This window comes from Cervus elaphus, chromosome 29 (assembly GCF_910594005.1).
Source record: "Cervus elaphus chromosome 29, mCerEla1.1, whole genome shotgun sequence".
Lineage (NCBI taxonomy): Eukaryota > Metazoa > Chordata > Mammalia > Artiodactyla > Cervidae > Cervus > Cervus elaphus.
In genome coordinates, this window is record NC_057843.1 from 10,708,196 (window position 1) to 10,724,578 (window position 16,383).

Genomic DNA, 16,383 nt, shown 5'->3' on the forward strand with positions numbered 1-16,383 from the left:
AAAAACTGTTGGAAAAAAACAGTAGACCATTTTTAAGATTTTTAGAGGTAGGGAGGGATTAAAACACAAGAGGCAAAGAAAACACAAAGTGAAAAGACAAGCTACAGAGCAGGATAAGATATATGCAAATACAAGTAACTGACAAAGAATTAGAACAAGATAACAACAAAAGACAAATAACCTGACAGAGCAGTGGACAAAGGCAACAAATAGGCAAATCACAGAAGAGAAACCCCAAACAGCCAATAAACATATGAAAACACTGAGGCATAAGGGAAATAAAAATACAAATCAAGACAGGCTTGAGATATTGTTTCAAAGGCTGACAAAAACCTAAAAGCCTGAGAACACCAAGATGGGGCAAAATGGGGAATTTCAACTCTATACTGCGAGTGTAAATTAAAATAACCACTTGAGTTGAAGATGCCTGTATGTTAAAATGCCACGACTACACTTTTTGGTACACACTCCATGAACATTCTTGGTCATGTACAAGTAAGATAGGTATTACAATAGTAAAACATTTGGAAACTCTATGTCCATCAGCAAAATAATGAGTAAATGAATTAAAGTATATTTATACATTAAATCTCTACTGCAGTTAAGATTAACAAGTTAGCGGTACACATACTGTCATGTATATTCTCAATAATTTAAACATGGCATTTGCTAAAGTTTTGTACTGAATGGTTTAAAAAAAAAAGTTTATGTATGTATGTGTGTGTGTAAAATAACAGTAAAAGCAGTAACAATAAATGAAAAGATGAGTAACAGAACTAACATTCGAGCACTTATTATATAGAAGGCACACTTCTAACTGCATGTAGATGCCTAAAGACAGTCCTAGGGGACAGATTCTACTACTATTTCTATCTAACATGATTACTCTTTTATTACTATGAGATTCCATTACTCATTCTACAGATGAGGAATTGAAGTGGAGAGAGGTGAAGCTGATCTAAAGCTATAAAACTAGTAAATAATAAGAGTAAGATATGAAGCCAGGATTCCTGACCCATACTTTACAGCTTAATAACTATGTTAGTTATTACACCATTTTCTATTCTTTTTAGGATGTCAGAAATCCAACATTATTTCCGTAAGTTGGAAATAAGAAACACTTATAGAACCTATGACTCTAAAGAACTGAATACACACATTTTTGTATAGCTCAAACTGGTTCTAAAGATGCTAAAAGATTCTTAGGAATGTCTTGAAAACAGTGGCGTCCCAACTACTCTAATTTACTAATTTACATGTTTGAGGTCTGGTATTTTTCAGATCATTATTTCAGAGACAAACATTATTTCTTCTATAATCCTGAGATAATATATATTTGGAATCCTAGAAACCTTACATGGAGAAGCATATGATGTAATTCAATCATCTCTTTCTCTCTCATTAGAGGCAAAATTTGATTACTTAGCTTCAGGCCTGAAAACTCATATTAAGAGTTTTTAATAAGCAATTCTATCAAGAAATGTAATAAAATTTCAATTATTCATTTTTTCTGGCCTCTCAATTATAGGTTGGTTTTTAAAAAGCCAGTAGCTAATATTTATACAATACAAATGTAATTTTGTGTAGAATTATTTATACCACAAAATAAAAAAGGAAATGGCATTTTCAGTCATCAAGTATTTACGAGAAATGACTATGTGCTAATCACACACTCCTTGCTTCCAGTAAAACTGGGACATTTCTTAAAAATGTCTTTTCTTCTCAATTTACACATTCCCATTCTCAATGCCATCATCTACTAACGTATAGAACATGCTTTGAAAAAATATGAAAAAGATGTTCTTACATTTAAAGAGTTCACTGTCTATAAGGGGAAAGAGACAAGTAAACAGAAGTTATCTATAACGCCTAAGTACTTTAATAAAGTGAGCAAGTCACTTAACATTTCTAAGCCTCAAATGAGATAGATGTTTAAGAACTCTAAATTATAGAGAGAACCTGAATAAATCATCTCTAAGGTCCTCTCTAGATCTAAAATTCTATGATTATCCAATCTCTTTAAATTAAAAGGTAAATCACAAAATATTCAGTATGCAAAAAAGAAAAAATACCAACTAAAGATGAAACTGTTTGTACAAATGCATTCTAATTTTTTTTTCGAAACTATTAAAACTCCCATTCTAAGTATCAGTAAAATTTCCACAGACACTGTCTTTTAATCAACACCTTCCCCTCAAACCTGCAGACTTCTAAATAATCAACAAGCAACTATTTTGTGATAACAGAAGTAAAGTGCTTAAGCCCACGGCCTGGACTCCGAAAGTGGTCTTTTAAAAGGAAGATGTTAACAGAAACGTGTGTATGACATTCTTACTACAATAAATTTGTTCATTAACTTCACTTCAAAATTTTAATGTTCAGATTTTTCACGAAGAGTTTAAAAAACAAAACAGCTAAGATTAGCTCTTTTCACTGTTAAATATTTTGAAATTTATAACAAGGTTTCCCTTACCTGATATGGACATGGAATGTGATATTCTCTGCAGCGTTCTTGTATCCACGTTGTTTCCCAGATGCCGCGGTAAGCTTGCTCATAAAAGTAGCATCCAATTACAACCAAGAGTGGTACGAGATATAGAATGCTGAAAACACCAATCCGGATCATAAACTTCACCAGTTTATCTTGGTTCTCCTTTTCTAATGGAATCTCAATTCGCACTCTGTTTAGGGATATAATGCCGGCTAAAAGGAGTGAAACCCCAACTACCACATACAGGCAGAGGGGTGCAAGAACAAAATACCTCAAGGCATCAACATCGTAGAGGCCAACAAAACACACGCCACTGATATTGTCACCTTCAATTTTATTCATCGCTAAAAGGATGATGGTCAGAGTTCCAGGGATGCCCCACGCACTGGCGTGAAACAGCAAGGCTTTCTTCTCAATAGCTTCACTACCCCACTTTGGCACAGCTGCCAAGAACCACGTGATGGTAAGAATCACCCACCAAACGCTGCCAGCCATAGTAAAAAAATAGAGTACCATAAAAAGCATGGTACAGGCTTTGTTATGAGATCCTTGGGTCACTGTGGAAGCCTTATACTGTGCAGGGCTGGATGCATTGCAGGCAACTCGGTCCTCAAGCAAAAACCCAATAAAGAAAATTAATGACACCATCATGTAGCAGACAGCATAAAATATAATGGGTCTTTCAGGATAACGGAATCTTGTCACATCAATCAAAAAAGTTAAAAAAGTAAACAATGTGGCAGAGAGGCAAATGATTGAGATCAATCCTATGAAATACCGAGCAAATGAAAGCTCTTCTCTCCTAAAGTACATATTTGGACAAGGAGGTGAACAATCACGCACGTGCAAAAAGGAATAGCCAAGATCAGGATCAATTTTCAACTCTCGGGGACACCAAAAGCCATAGTCCCTCTGCACTGCCACTGAGGCTCCTTCAGTAGGATCGCCAGCTAAATTCAGGTCCACCAGCCGAGGATACGGCTCATCACAATCTGGGAACCTAAAAACACAAGACAAGAATCATTACTTATTGGGAACCTAATGATTTGGATTTTCACATTTAGCAGTTGTGGTTTATTTATGCTTATGTCCTTGGAGAACATTACGATATGTCAAAGAAATGATGCAAATATCTTGCTTGTGGGTCATATTATAAGATATTTCACAGTTGGCAAAAAAACAAAATATGTATACTTAATTTTGTTTTGGCTTCAAAAATATTACTCTTTATTAAAACAGACAGAGCCAATAAATAGTGTAATTAATACTATTTATTTAGGACATACAGTTTACAGTAAGATTTCAAACTATAAATAAGTATATATATAAAATAAACATACATAAATATAAAGCTCCAGTAGAATAGTAGCTAAAAGTCTTTTTTTAATGTTTAATTACCAGATAGTCCTCATTTACCCTAGACTCAAATAGAACTTTCTTAAAAATAAGAGGTAAAAATCTTCCCTAGGAGAACAAGATGGCGAAGGAGTCAGTAGACATGGAGTACATCTCTCTCCAAGGGTACATCAGGAATACACCTTCAGACACAGAAGTGCATGCAGAACACCAGCTAAAAGCGGACAGGAGGACCTGACCAGTGGAAAAGAATATATAGGACCACACAAAACTCAGTAGGAGGAAGGAACTAGGGGGAAAAACAGGAGTGTTAGTAGGACTGGACCTGCCCTCGGTTGGGGGGGAACTGAAGCAGGGGTCCAATCCCCACATCAGGGCAATTGTCTGAATCAGAGAAACATTTAAGGCTGAGAGTGAAACAGCTGATCTGTGGCAGCCTAAATGGAATAAGAATCAGACAGTCCTTGTAGCAGCCATACATACCCCAGACAGGAACACTGGTACCCTGGAAGGCGCAGCAGCTGGGAGCTGGAGTTTAGGGATTGTGGAGCAATCCCAGGGAGAAGGCTGCTGTTGACTGCGGAGAGATGGACGGAGGGGATGTGAGGGAGAAGAGACAGACTGAGGGGATACGAGGGAGGAGATCGTGGTGGGAAATGCCTGTGGAGGAAAGCCAGGCAGCCATGGAAGCAAGGCAATACTGCTGAGTCACGGGTAGGGACGGAGCCATCACCATGGCCTCTCTCTCCACACACGCCAGCATCGGCAGCTGAACAATAGAGAGGCTGGCCCATCGAACGCCTGACACAGAGCTACAGAGTAGGACCCCACCCAAGGTGCCACTGTGAGTGCCAGAGGCACCAACCTACAGACTAGGATCCCAGCCAGGGGGCCCCCTCTATATGCCTGACACACCAAACAACAGAGAAGGACCCCAGGCAAGGGAGCCTGCTAAGTGCCTGAGCAGGCGGAGCTACAGAGATAGAATGGCCAAAGAGGCCTTTTGATCGTCAGCTACAGCAGGCTTGAAAAAAGACTGATAGGGACATAACTCCTGCAGCAGAGGCAGTCCGTGTCCTTGCACACTTGGCGCTGCCAGGGTCCCTGCAAGCCAAGCAGCTGCGCCGCCTTCCTGCTCAACTCTCACTGGGGCAGAGCTGCCACAAGCAAAGAAAGTCTTGCGTCTATGCCCACACAGTCGCTTTGGTCATGTCCAACTCTTTGCTGCCCTGTAGACTGTGATCTGCCAGGCTTCTCTGTCAGGGAGGGGGGCTCCCCAGGCAAGAATACTGGAGTGTATTGGCCACTACTGGTCACCATACCCTTCCAGAGCACTGTATTTCCTGCTGCCCTAGCTACCAACTCCCCTGAGTAGCTGGTGCTGCCAGAGCCCCTGTGACCCAAGCAGCTGCTCCACCTCCACACCTGGCCCTCACAGGGGCAAATCCAAACCCTCCAGGGCAGCCTCCGGAGCAAACCCCAGTACCAGTAAAATCGACAGCTCCAAACCCTCCGGAGCAAACCCCAGTGGAGGACCCACATGTATAGGTGGAAATAAAACCACAACTGAAACCCAGGGGTAGTGTGGCTAAGGAAGAAGACCTAAAACCTTACCAACAGCTGTACAAGCTGCAGATTAAATCCACACGATCAACGAGGCAGATTCTGTGTCTATGGAATATATAAAAGGACATTGAGAATTCCCACAAAAGAAAACTCACTAGTTCTGATAGCTGTGGACACTGGAGGCAAAAACACACAGGAGTAAGACTAGATTAGAATCTGAGCTGCCCCCACAGCAGGTCCAGAGATCAGCACAGTGTTGGAGGGCATCCTAGGGAGGTAAGGTGGACTGTGACTCCCAGCGAGGGAAAGGACTCTGACAGCAGTGACTCAAGAAAAACATTTATTATCCCTATTTTTTGACTTGTTCTGTAGATTCTTTTGGATTTTTTGTTGTAGCTGTCGATTTTACTGGTACTATGAAATCCAATTAAACTTTTGAGCTTTATTTTTTCCTTAGTCACATTTTTTATTGTTGTTATAAACTTCTGCCTCTACATTGGGCTTTTGCAGTTCTGTGGAGTTATCCTCTTTTTTTTCCTTTTCTCTTTTTATAATTTTAATTTTTTAAACTTATTTTTATTTTTTCTACATTTATTCCTTTGTTTGCTTTTCCTGTGGTTCCTTTCCCCTTGCAGTTAATCTTTAACATATATAAATCTTCTTTATCTACCTCTAACTTTGCATATCTATTCTTTCTTTTGTTTCTTTCTCTCCTTTCCTCTCAACATATTTGTTAATTTTATTTTCAATGCTTTATTCCCCAGTTGGCACCTTGCTTTAGTTTTGTTTTCCAGTTTGTGCTTTGGCTAGTTTTGTTCTGGTAGATACAATTTTTGGTTTCTTTTGTTCACTGGGTCAATCTATTGTACTTTATTTTTGTTGGACTTTTTTGATTTTGCCTTTGTGTGTATATGTACATGTGTATATTCAGTCACACTTTTTAATGATGTTATAAACCTCTGCCTCTACATTGGGCTTTTGCAGTTCTGTGGAGTTTTCCTTTTTTCTTTCTTCTTCCATTTTTTTTTCTTCTTTTCTCCTTTTTATAATTTTAATTTTTTTAAACTTATTGTATTTTTTGTACATTTATCCATTTCTTTGCCTTTTCTACTGTTTTTTCCCCTTGCAATTAATCTTTAATGTATATAAATCTTCATCTACCTCTATTTAAATTTGCATATCCATTCTTTCTTTTCTTTCTGTCCTTTCCTCTCAACATATGTGTTAGTTTTGTTTTCACTGCTTTATTCCCCACTTGGCACCTTGCTTTAGTTTTGTTTTCCAGTCTGTGCTTTGTTAGTTTTGTTCTTAACTGGTAAATATAATTTTTGATTTCCTTTGTTTGCCAGATCAATCTATTGTATTTTATTTTTGTTGGACTGTTTTGACTTTGCTCATGGGTATATGTGTATATTCCATTATTTTAATTATTATTTGCCTGATTTTGTAACTGCCATTTGTCTGGGGTTCATCTTTGGTTTCTCATTTTTGGATATTTGTTTTAATCTCACTTAATGCCCAACAAACCACTTGTGGAATTTTCCTTCCTGACCAGGGATCAAGCCCTGAACCTTTGGAGTGGGAGCACTGACTCCAAGACCCTAGACCACCAGAGAACTAACCATAAGGAGTATCAAATAGTGAGAACTCACACAAATGAAACCACTTGAACACAAGACCCAGCGTCACCCAACCACCAGTAGCACCCTGTGCAGGACACCTCATCTAAACAACGAACAAAACAAATACAAACCCAGTCATCAGCAGAAAGGATTACCACCTCACTCAGCCTTACCCATCAGAGGAAAAACAAACAAACAAACAAAAACTCAGCACAAATCTCACTCTAAACGAAGCTTACACAAACCACTGGACCAGCCTTAGGAGGGCAGAAACCAAAAGAAAGAATTCAACCTTCTTCAAGGAAAGAACTCCAACTTTGCTTTGAAGCCTGGGAAAAGGAGACTTCTAACACAAGTTTAAAAAAAATTATGAAAAGGCAGAGAAATACTACACAAATGAAGGCACAAACTAGAAACACAGAATTCCAAATAAATGAAGAGGAAATAGACAAACTACCTGAAAAACAATTCAGAATAATGATAGTAAAGATGATCAAAAACCCTGAAATGCAAGAATCAATTAACAGAGACCTAGAAGAATTTAAAAAAAGAGTGAAAAGAACTGAGGATAGTCTCATAGACCTCTGGGATAACAGCAAATGCACCAAAATTCAAATTATAGGGGTCCCAGAAGAATAAGAGAAAAAGAAAGGGTATGAGAAAATTTTTGAAGAGACTATAGTCGAAAACTTCCCCATAGTGGAAAAGGAAATAGTCAATTAAGTCCAAGAGGCTCAAAGAGTCCCATACAGGATATATCCAAGGAGAAACACACCAAGACACACACTAACCAAAGTAACAAAGACTAAACACAAAGAAAGAATATTAAAAGCAGCAAGGGAGAAGCAACAAGTAACATACAAGGGAAACCCCATACACTTAACAGCTGATCATTTCAGCAGAAACTGCAGGCCAGAAGGGAATGGCAGGATATATTTAAAGTACTGAAAGGGAAAAATCTACAACCAAGATTACTGTACCTGGCAAGGATCTCATTCAAAATTGATGGAGAAATAAAAAGCTTTTCAGACAAGCAAAAGTTAAAGAGAATTCGGTACCACCAAACCAGCTTTACAACAATTGTTAAAGGGACTTATATAGTCAAGAAATACAACAGAAGAAAAACGATCTAAAAAATCAACCCCAAACAATTAAGAAAATGGCAATAGGAACATATATATCAATAATTACTTTAAATGTAAATGGATCAAATGTTCCAACCAAAAGACACAGGCTGGCTGAATGGATACAAAAGCAAGACCCATATATATGCTTGTCTACAAGAAACCCACTTCAGACCTAAAGACACATAGAGACTGAAAGTGAGAGGATGGAAAAATATATTGCATGCAAATGGGAAGCAAAAGAAAGCTGGAGTAGCAATCCTCATATCAGACAAAGTAGACCTTAAAATAAAGAAGATTACAAGAGATAAGGAAAGACACTACATAAGATCAAGGGATCAGTCCAAGAGGAAGACATAACAATTATAAATATCTATGCACCCAACATAGGAGCACCTCAATACATAAGACAAACACTAACAGACATAAAAGGAGAAACTGACAGTAACACAGTAATAGTAGGAGACTTTAACACCCCACTCACACCAATGGACAGATCATTAAAACAGAAAATTAATAAGGAAACACAAGTCTTAAATGACACATTAGATGAGATGGATCTCATTGATATCTTCAGGACATTCCATCCAAATGCAGAAGAATACACCTTCTTCTCAAGAGCACATGGAACATTCTCCAGGCTAGACCACATCTTAGGTCACAAATCAAACCTCAGTAAATTTAAGAAAATTGAAATCATATCAAGCATCTTCTCCAACCACAACACTATGAGACTAGATATCAATTACAAAAAAAAAAAAAAAACTGTAAGAAACACAAACACATGGAGATTAAACAACATGTTTCTAAATAACCAACAGGTTACTGAAGAAGTTAAAAGGGAAATTAAAAAATTCCTAGAAACAAATGACAATGAAAACACGACAACTCAAAACCTATGGGATGGAGCAAAAGCAGCTCTAAGAGGGAAGTTTACGACAATACAATCCTACCTAAAGAAACAAGAAAAACACTGAATAGACAACCTAACTTTACACCTAAAACAACTGAAGAAAAAGCCCCAAAATTAGTAGAAGGAAAGAAATCATAAGGATCCGAGCAGAAACAAATGAAAAAGAAATGAAAGAAACAATAGTAAAGATTAATAAAACTAAAAGTTGGTTCTTTGAGAAGATAAACAAAATTGATAAACCTTTAGCCAGATTCATCAAGAAAGAAAGAGAGAAGAATCAAATCAACAAAATTAGAAATGAAAAGGAGAGGTTACAACAGACAACGCAAAGGACTATGAGACTATTATGAACAACTATATGGTAATAAAATAGAAAACCTGGAAGAAACTGACAGATTCTTAGAAAAGTTCGATCTTCCAGATTGAACCAGGAAGAAATAGAAATTATGAACAACCCAATTGCAAGCACTGAAATTCAAGTTGTGATCAAAAATCTCCCCAAAAACAAAAGCCCAGGACCAGATGGCTTCAACGGAGAATTCTATCAAACATTTTGAGAACATCTAACGCCTATCCTTCTACAACTCTTTCAAAAAATTGCAGAGGAAGGAACACTTCCAAACTCATTCTACAAGGCCACCATCAACCTGATACCAAAACCAGACAAAGATAACACAAAAAAAGAAAACTACAGGCCAATATCACTGATGAACATAGATGCAAAAATCCTCAACAAAATTTTAGCTAACAGAATTCAGCAACACATCAAAAAGCTCATACACCATGATCAAGTTGGGTTTATATCAGGAATGCAAGGATTCTTCAATATATGCAAATAAATCAATGTGATACACCATATTAACAAATTGAAAAAAAGATCATACCATCTCAATGGATGCAGAAAAAGCCTCTGAAAAAATTTAGCACCCATTTATGATTAAAACTCTTCAAAAAATGGGCACAGAAGGAACCTTCCTCAACATAGTAAAGGGCATATATGATAAGTCTACAGCAAACATTATTCTCAATGGTGAAAAACTGAAAGCATTCTCCCTAAGATCAGGAACAAGATAAGGGTGTCCACTTTCACCACTATTATTCAACATAGTTCTGGAAGTCCTAGCTAGAGCAATCAGAGAAGAAAAAGAAATAAAAGGAATTCCGATCAGAAAAGAAGAAGTAAAGCTCTCACTGTTTGCAGGTGACATGATTCTGTACACAGAAAACCCTAAAGACAGTATCAGAAAATGACTGGAGCTAACCAGTGAATTTAGCAAAGTTGCAGGATACAAAATCAATACACAGAAATCATTTGCATTTCTATATACTAACAATGAAAAAATCATAAAGAGAAATTAAGGAATCAATCCCATTCACCATTGCAACAAAAAAAATTAAATATCTATGAATAAACTTACCTAAGGAGGCAAAAGAACTGTACACAGAAAATTATAAGACACTGACGAAAGAAATCAAAGATGACATAAACAGATGGAGAGATATTCCATGTTTCTGGGTAGGAAGAATCAATATTGTGAAAATGACTATACGACCAAACACAATCTACAGATTCAACGTGATCCCTATCAAATTACAATGGCATTTTTCACAAGAACTAGAACAAAAAAATTTCACAATTCATATGGAAACACAAAAGATCCCAAATAGCCAAAGCAGTCTTGAGAAAGAATGGAGTTGGAGGAATCAACCTTCCTGACTTCAGAATATACTACAAAGCTACAGTCATCAAGATAGTATGGTACTGGCACCAATGGAACAAGATAGATAGCCCAGAAATAAACCCATGCACCTATGGGTACCTTATTTTTGACAAAGGAGGCAAGAATTTACAATGGGGAAAAGACAGGCTCTTCAATAAATGGTGCTGGGAAAACTGGACAGCTACATGCAAAAGAATGAAGTTAGAACACTTCCTAACACAATATACAAAGATAAACTCAAAATGGATTAAAGACCTAAATGTAAGACCAGAAACTATAAAACTATTAGAGGAAAACATAGGAAGAACACTCGATGACATAAATCAAAGCAAGATCCTCTATGACCCACCTCCTAGAGTAATGGAAATAAAAACAAAAGTAAGCAAGTGGGACCTGATTAAACGTGAAAGCTTTTGCACAGCAAAGGAAATGATAAGCAAGGTGAAAAGACAGCCCTCAGAATGGGAGAAAATAATAGCAAATGAAACAAGTGACAAAGGATTAATTTCTAAAATATACAAGCAGTTCATACAACTCAACACCAGAAAAACAAACAACCCAACCAAAAAGTGGGAAAAAGACCTAAACAGACATTTCTCCAAAGAAGACAAACAGACGGCTAACAAACACATGGAAAGATGCTCAACATCGCTCATTATTAGAGAAATGCAGATCAAAACTACAATGAGATATTACCTCACACCGGTCAGAATGGCCATCATCAAAAAATCTACTAACAATAAATGCTGGAGAGGGTGTGGAGGAAAGGGACTGCTCTTGCATTGTTGGTGGGAATGTAAATTGATACAGCCACTATGGAAGACAGTATGGAGATTCCTTAAAAAACTAGGAATAAAACCACCATATGACCCAGCAATCCCACTCCTAGGCACATACCCTGAGGAAACCAAAGTTGAAAAAGACCCATGTATCCCATTGTTCACTGCAGCACTATTTACAACAGCCAGAATATGGAAGCAACCTAGATGTCCATTGACAGATGAAAGCATAAAGAAGTTGTGGTACATATACACAATGAAATATTACTCAGCCATCAAAAGGAAGGCATCTGAGTCAGTTCTGATGAGGTGGATGAACTTAGAACCTATTATACAGAGTGAAGTGAGTCAGAAAGAGAAAGATGAATATTGTATTCTAATGCATATATATGAAATCTAGAAAAATAGTACTGAAGAATTTATTTATAGGGTAGCAATGGAGAAACAGACATAAACTTATGGACATGGGGAGAGGGTAGGAGACAATGAGACATTCTTCACCACCTCAAATTCTATTTTATTATGCCTGTGTTAGGGCCCAAGAAATCTGCATTTTGACAATTTTCCAGACTTGAGAAAGCATCACAGGCACAGTACAGAAAAAACAGGGATGTGCTGCAGACATTCTCACATGATCGGAAGTACTGTTCTCATCAACTTCCTGCATTTTCAGTTTTCTTGGCAGCATCAGTTTCTAAGCCTTCAGACTCCCATCAACTAGATATTCAGTAGTTACATGGATCAAATAGTTTCCAAGAAACTGTCACTGATATTAAGTTTGCCAAATACCTGTATAAGCTTATACTGAAGCTGATTAATCTCAATAAACTATCACTGATATTAAGTTTGCCAAATACATGTATAACCTTATACTGAAGCTGATTAATACAAACCATTTTCTTCACAAGGCTTGGATTATAAAGCCAAATGACAGAAACTTATTGCACAGAGGCATTTATTAGAACTCTGTAGTAGGCCAGGGCTTTAAGAAAAAAACACCTAAAAAACACTCTATCCTTGAGTACAAAAGAAGGAACAAAATTGTAAGCACAATACACGATACAGCAGCATGACGTATGAAGCAATCAAAATTATGAAAGACTTCATGTCAGTTCCTCAAACACAGGATTTTTGAATCAGTATTTGCTAGTACTGGCAGTATGGCAATCAGTATTCTAACAAAAAATGCGAGCAAAGACAGAGGTTCGAACAGGGTGTGTTTAGTATTGCTGGGGCATGAACAGTGCATGAACTGTAAGCACAAGAGGTAAGCACTTTCAGAAATATGTATGTGCATGTGTGTGTATAAACACTGATATAAACATATCAATGGATATATCTGTACATCCAACTGCCAATTCACTATATACACACTCCTTACTTTTTAATCCTTCGAAAACCAAACTCTTGATTTCCACTCCTTCGTTTCTCCATTTTCACAAATGGTAATACCATTCTTCTAGCTGCTCAGGCCGAAACCCTTGGGATCCTCCTTGAAACTGCTTCTGTCATAGCCACCTTACAACCTACCAGCACCTCCTGTCATTCGACTTCGCAGCGTATCTAGAATCTGACCACTTTCCACGTCCTCCACAGTGTCCACCCAGTTTGAGCTATTAGTACCTCATCCTTGGATTTCTGGAGTGGCTTCCAGTTCATCTCCTTTTGTACATAAGAACCAGAGTGATTCTTTAAAGACAAGCTACCCCTGTGCTCATGATCATGTCTCTTCTGCTCAAAATTTTCTCACTCGGAATCAAATCCAAATTCCATAAAGGAGCTCTAAAGACACCCTCCAACCCCAATGCTTTCTGATCACACGTCCTTCCCTTCTCCCTTACTCACATGGCTCTAGCCTCTGTGGTGTCCCTGATGTTTTGTGAATATAACCAGCACGCTTCCACTTCAGAGCCTCTGCACTTGTTGCTCTGCTTCTTCTGCCTGGGCTGATTTTCCCTAGATAGCTGTATCATTTGTTCTCTCATTTCACTCACGTCCCTGTTCCACTGTCTCCTTATTAAAAAGGACTTCTAATGTCTCCATACTGTATCACTATCACCTAGCTCTATTCTTTCTTATTGGCATTCACTGCTATCTGACATTATCTATTTATTTATATCCTATCATTACAACCATCACTAGAACTGTAGATCCTTAAGAACAGACCACGTTTTGTTCACTACTCATCTTTACTATCTGGAATAGTGTCTAGCACATGGAAGACATCCAATTAATATTTGCTGAATGGATGACTGTTGACTAAATATTTGCTTAATTGATGACTGCTGACTAAATAAATTCATATAGCCCTTAACCAAGTTAACAGCTTCCCTGGTGGCTCAACTGGTTAAGAACCTTCCTGCTAATGCAGGAGACGCAAGAGACGTGGGTTCAATCCCAGGGTCGGAAAGATCCCCTGGAGAAGGAAGTGGCAACCCACTCCAATATTCTTGCCTGGAAAATTCCATGGACAGAGGAGCCTGGTGGGCTATATATATAGTTCATGGGGTCTCAAAGAGTTGTACATGACTAAGCACTCACCACACATACAAGTTAATTAGAAAGATGACTAGAAGGAGTATGGAAGACATTTGAGCTGTACAAAATTGAGAGCAGAGATATTTGATGAGCCATAACGAAAACCAGATAAGGCAGTGAGAATGAACAGCTATGAAATTAGTTAAATAAAAGCAACAGAATCTACAACTGACTGGATGTGGGAGCTTAGGTCAATGAAGGAGGAATATGTCTTCCAGGAATTAAAAAAAAAATGAGCAAGAAGTAAAATCAATTTTAGACATGTTGAGGTTGAGGTACTTGAGACAAATTCAGGTTAGGATATCCAATAGCTGCTTGTTACGCAGAATTGGAACTTACCAGAAAGATGCCAAGGCTACAGATGTGGATTTAGGAGTCATCAGCATGTGAGTAACAGTTAAAATCAGTGAGATGAAATTATCCAGAGGAAGCAAGTAGAATCAAAAAGAACAGAAACAGATTGCTAAGAAGCACCAGGAAGAAGATGATGCAAGAAAGGAAACTGCTAAGGACTGGTCTGAGATGTAGCAGACCACAACCGTTTGCACAAAATGCCAAAGTGATTTTCAGGAAAGGAGGACAGACTGAGGTTGAGGGGAGTAAGGGTCAAATATGGAATAAAGGTGAAATGAAATATAGGTTTGAGGTGAGTGACACAGATTTGGCATAAGTGCTGAGGAGAATGAACAGAAACTTTCCTGTTAACCACACTGGAAACTGACTTAAGACAAAGAGCAAATAGAGCGGCTACGGTCTAAAATGTCTATCAATAGGAGAATAGATAAGCAAAATACAGTAATCTATACAACAGAAGACAAGAAAAAGTAAAGAACTATTAATGAACACAAAAACATTAATGAATCTTGAAAACAGAGCAAGAAAGAGCAATCTTAACTCAAGCAAAATAAGAGTTATACAACGTATGACTTTATTTGTATGAAGTTCTAGAATATACAAAGTAATTATCTAGGAAGGATGCTTAACAGTAGTTGCTTCCAGAGGATGGTATAGACATGGACTGACTAGCAAGGAGCATGAGAGCATGAGGTAATGGTAATGATCCTGTTCTATATCCTATATTCTAAGGATTTGGCTTTCTAAGCTGCAGGTTTTTGTTAAAACTCAGGTGCTATCTTTAGATTTGTGCATCTCCTTGTAAAGTTTTAAATAGAAAAAAACAAAACAAAACAAAACTATAGACAAATGTTTGGTGAAGGACCTGATAAAATATTTGTGAGGACAATAACTGTGGTCTCTAATTTATTTTGAAATACACTCAAAGAATAATGTAGATTAGTGGATCAGTAGAGGGATGGACAGATGTGATAAAGCAAATATAATAAAACAATGACAGACTCTGGAATGTAGTGAAAAAAAAAAAAAGGAGTTGCTATGGTTTAAATAATTAAATATGCAGCATATTTGTAAGAAATTAGTTGAATTGGTCCCCTAGAGATCTGAAAAGGGAACAAGTACAGAAGAAGGAATAAGTTGAAATTGTTAGCAAAAGTACTATTTTATGTAATGGACAACAAAGCTTAACCTAAGCAAGAAAAGATATGAGATCAGGAAGGGACCTATTAGGAAAAGTGGGGGAAAACCCCAAAACTTTGGGGTATCCATGAAACTGAAGAACAGGTATAGTATGAACAAGGATATGAGAAACGTGGAAGAATGAAAGGTTATTATGAAAGATCAGTTTGTCAGAATTTAAGTAAGAATTCAGAGTTAGGCAATTCCAGGCAAAATAGTGAGGACACAAAATAGATTTAATACTATCAAAACAGAGATCACAATGACATTTCTATAGCTGTACATAATCTATTAAAATAAAAAGACCCCCCAAAAAATAAAAATAAAATAAAATAAAAAGACCAGTAAACAATAGGAGCTAGACACAAAACATAAAATAGGATTCCTGCTGAGGTAATTCATAACTGTTGTTATAAATACCAAGAAATTTAGATTTCTAAAAGAGGAACTATAAATATTATAAGGTTTTGGGGAGACAGTGGAAGAATGGGGCTAGATAAGAGAGTATGCCAAATAGGTGGAAAACAGAGTAGACAAATAAGAGAAAGCAAATTGTCAGTGAACTGACTACAAGTAACTAACACATATTTTAAGTTTTTCCATCTTTCAAATGACAGTAACAACATGGGCTTTTTACCTATCTCCAAGGGCTATTGATAGATGATAAATAAAAGTAATTTTAAACATGAAGGAGGAAAAAAGTGTTCTGTGCAGCACTGCCCATAATAGCAAACCCTTGG

At 37.3% G+C, this 16,383-nt stretch overlaps 1 protein-coding gene across 3 annotated transcripts in view; it reads right to left on the reverse strand.

Annotated features, from left to right (window-relative positions):
- The window catches only part of FZD3 (frizzled class receptor 3), a 102,278-nt gene that overhangs the window by 47,307 nt on the left and 38,588 nt on the right, over positions 1-16,383 (reverse strand). For all 3 annotated transcript variants that reach the window (XM_043891143.1, XM_043891144.1, XM_043891145.1), the window contains exon 4: positions 2,474-3,491. In XM_043891143.1, coding sequence (XP_043747078.1) covers positions 2,474-3,491 — 1,018 coding nt within the window. The remainder of the gene's footprint in view (positions 1-2,473; positions 3,492-16,383) is intronic.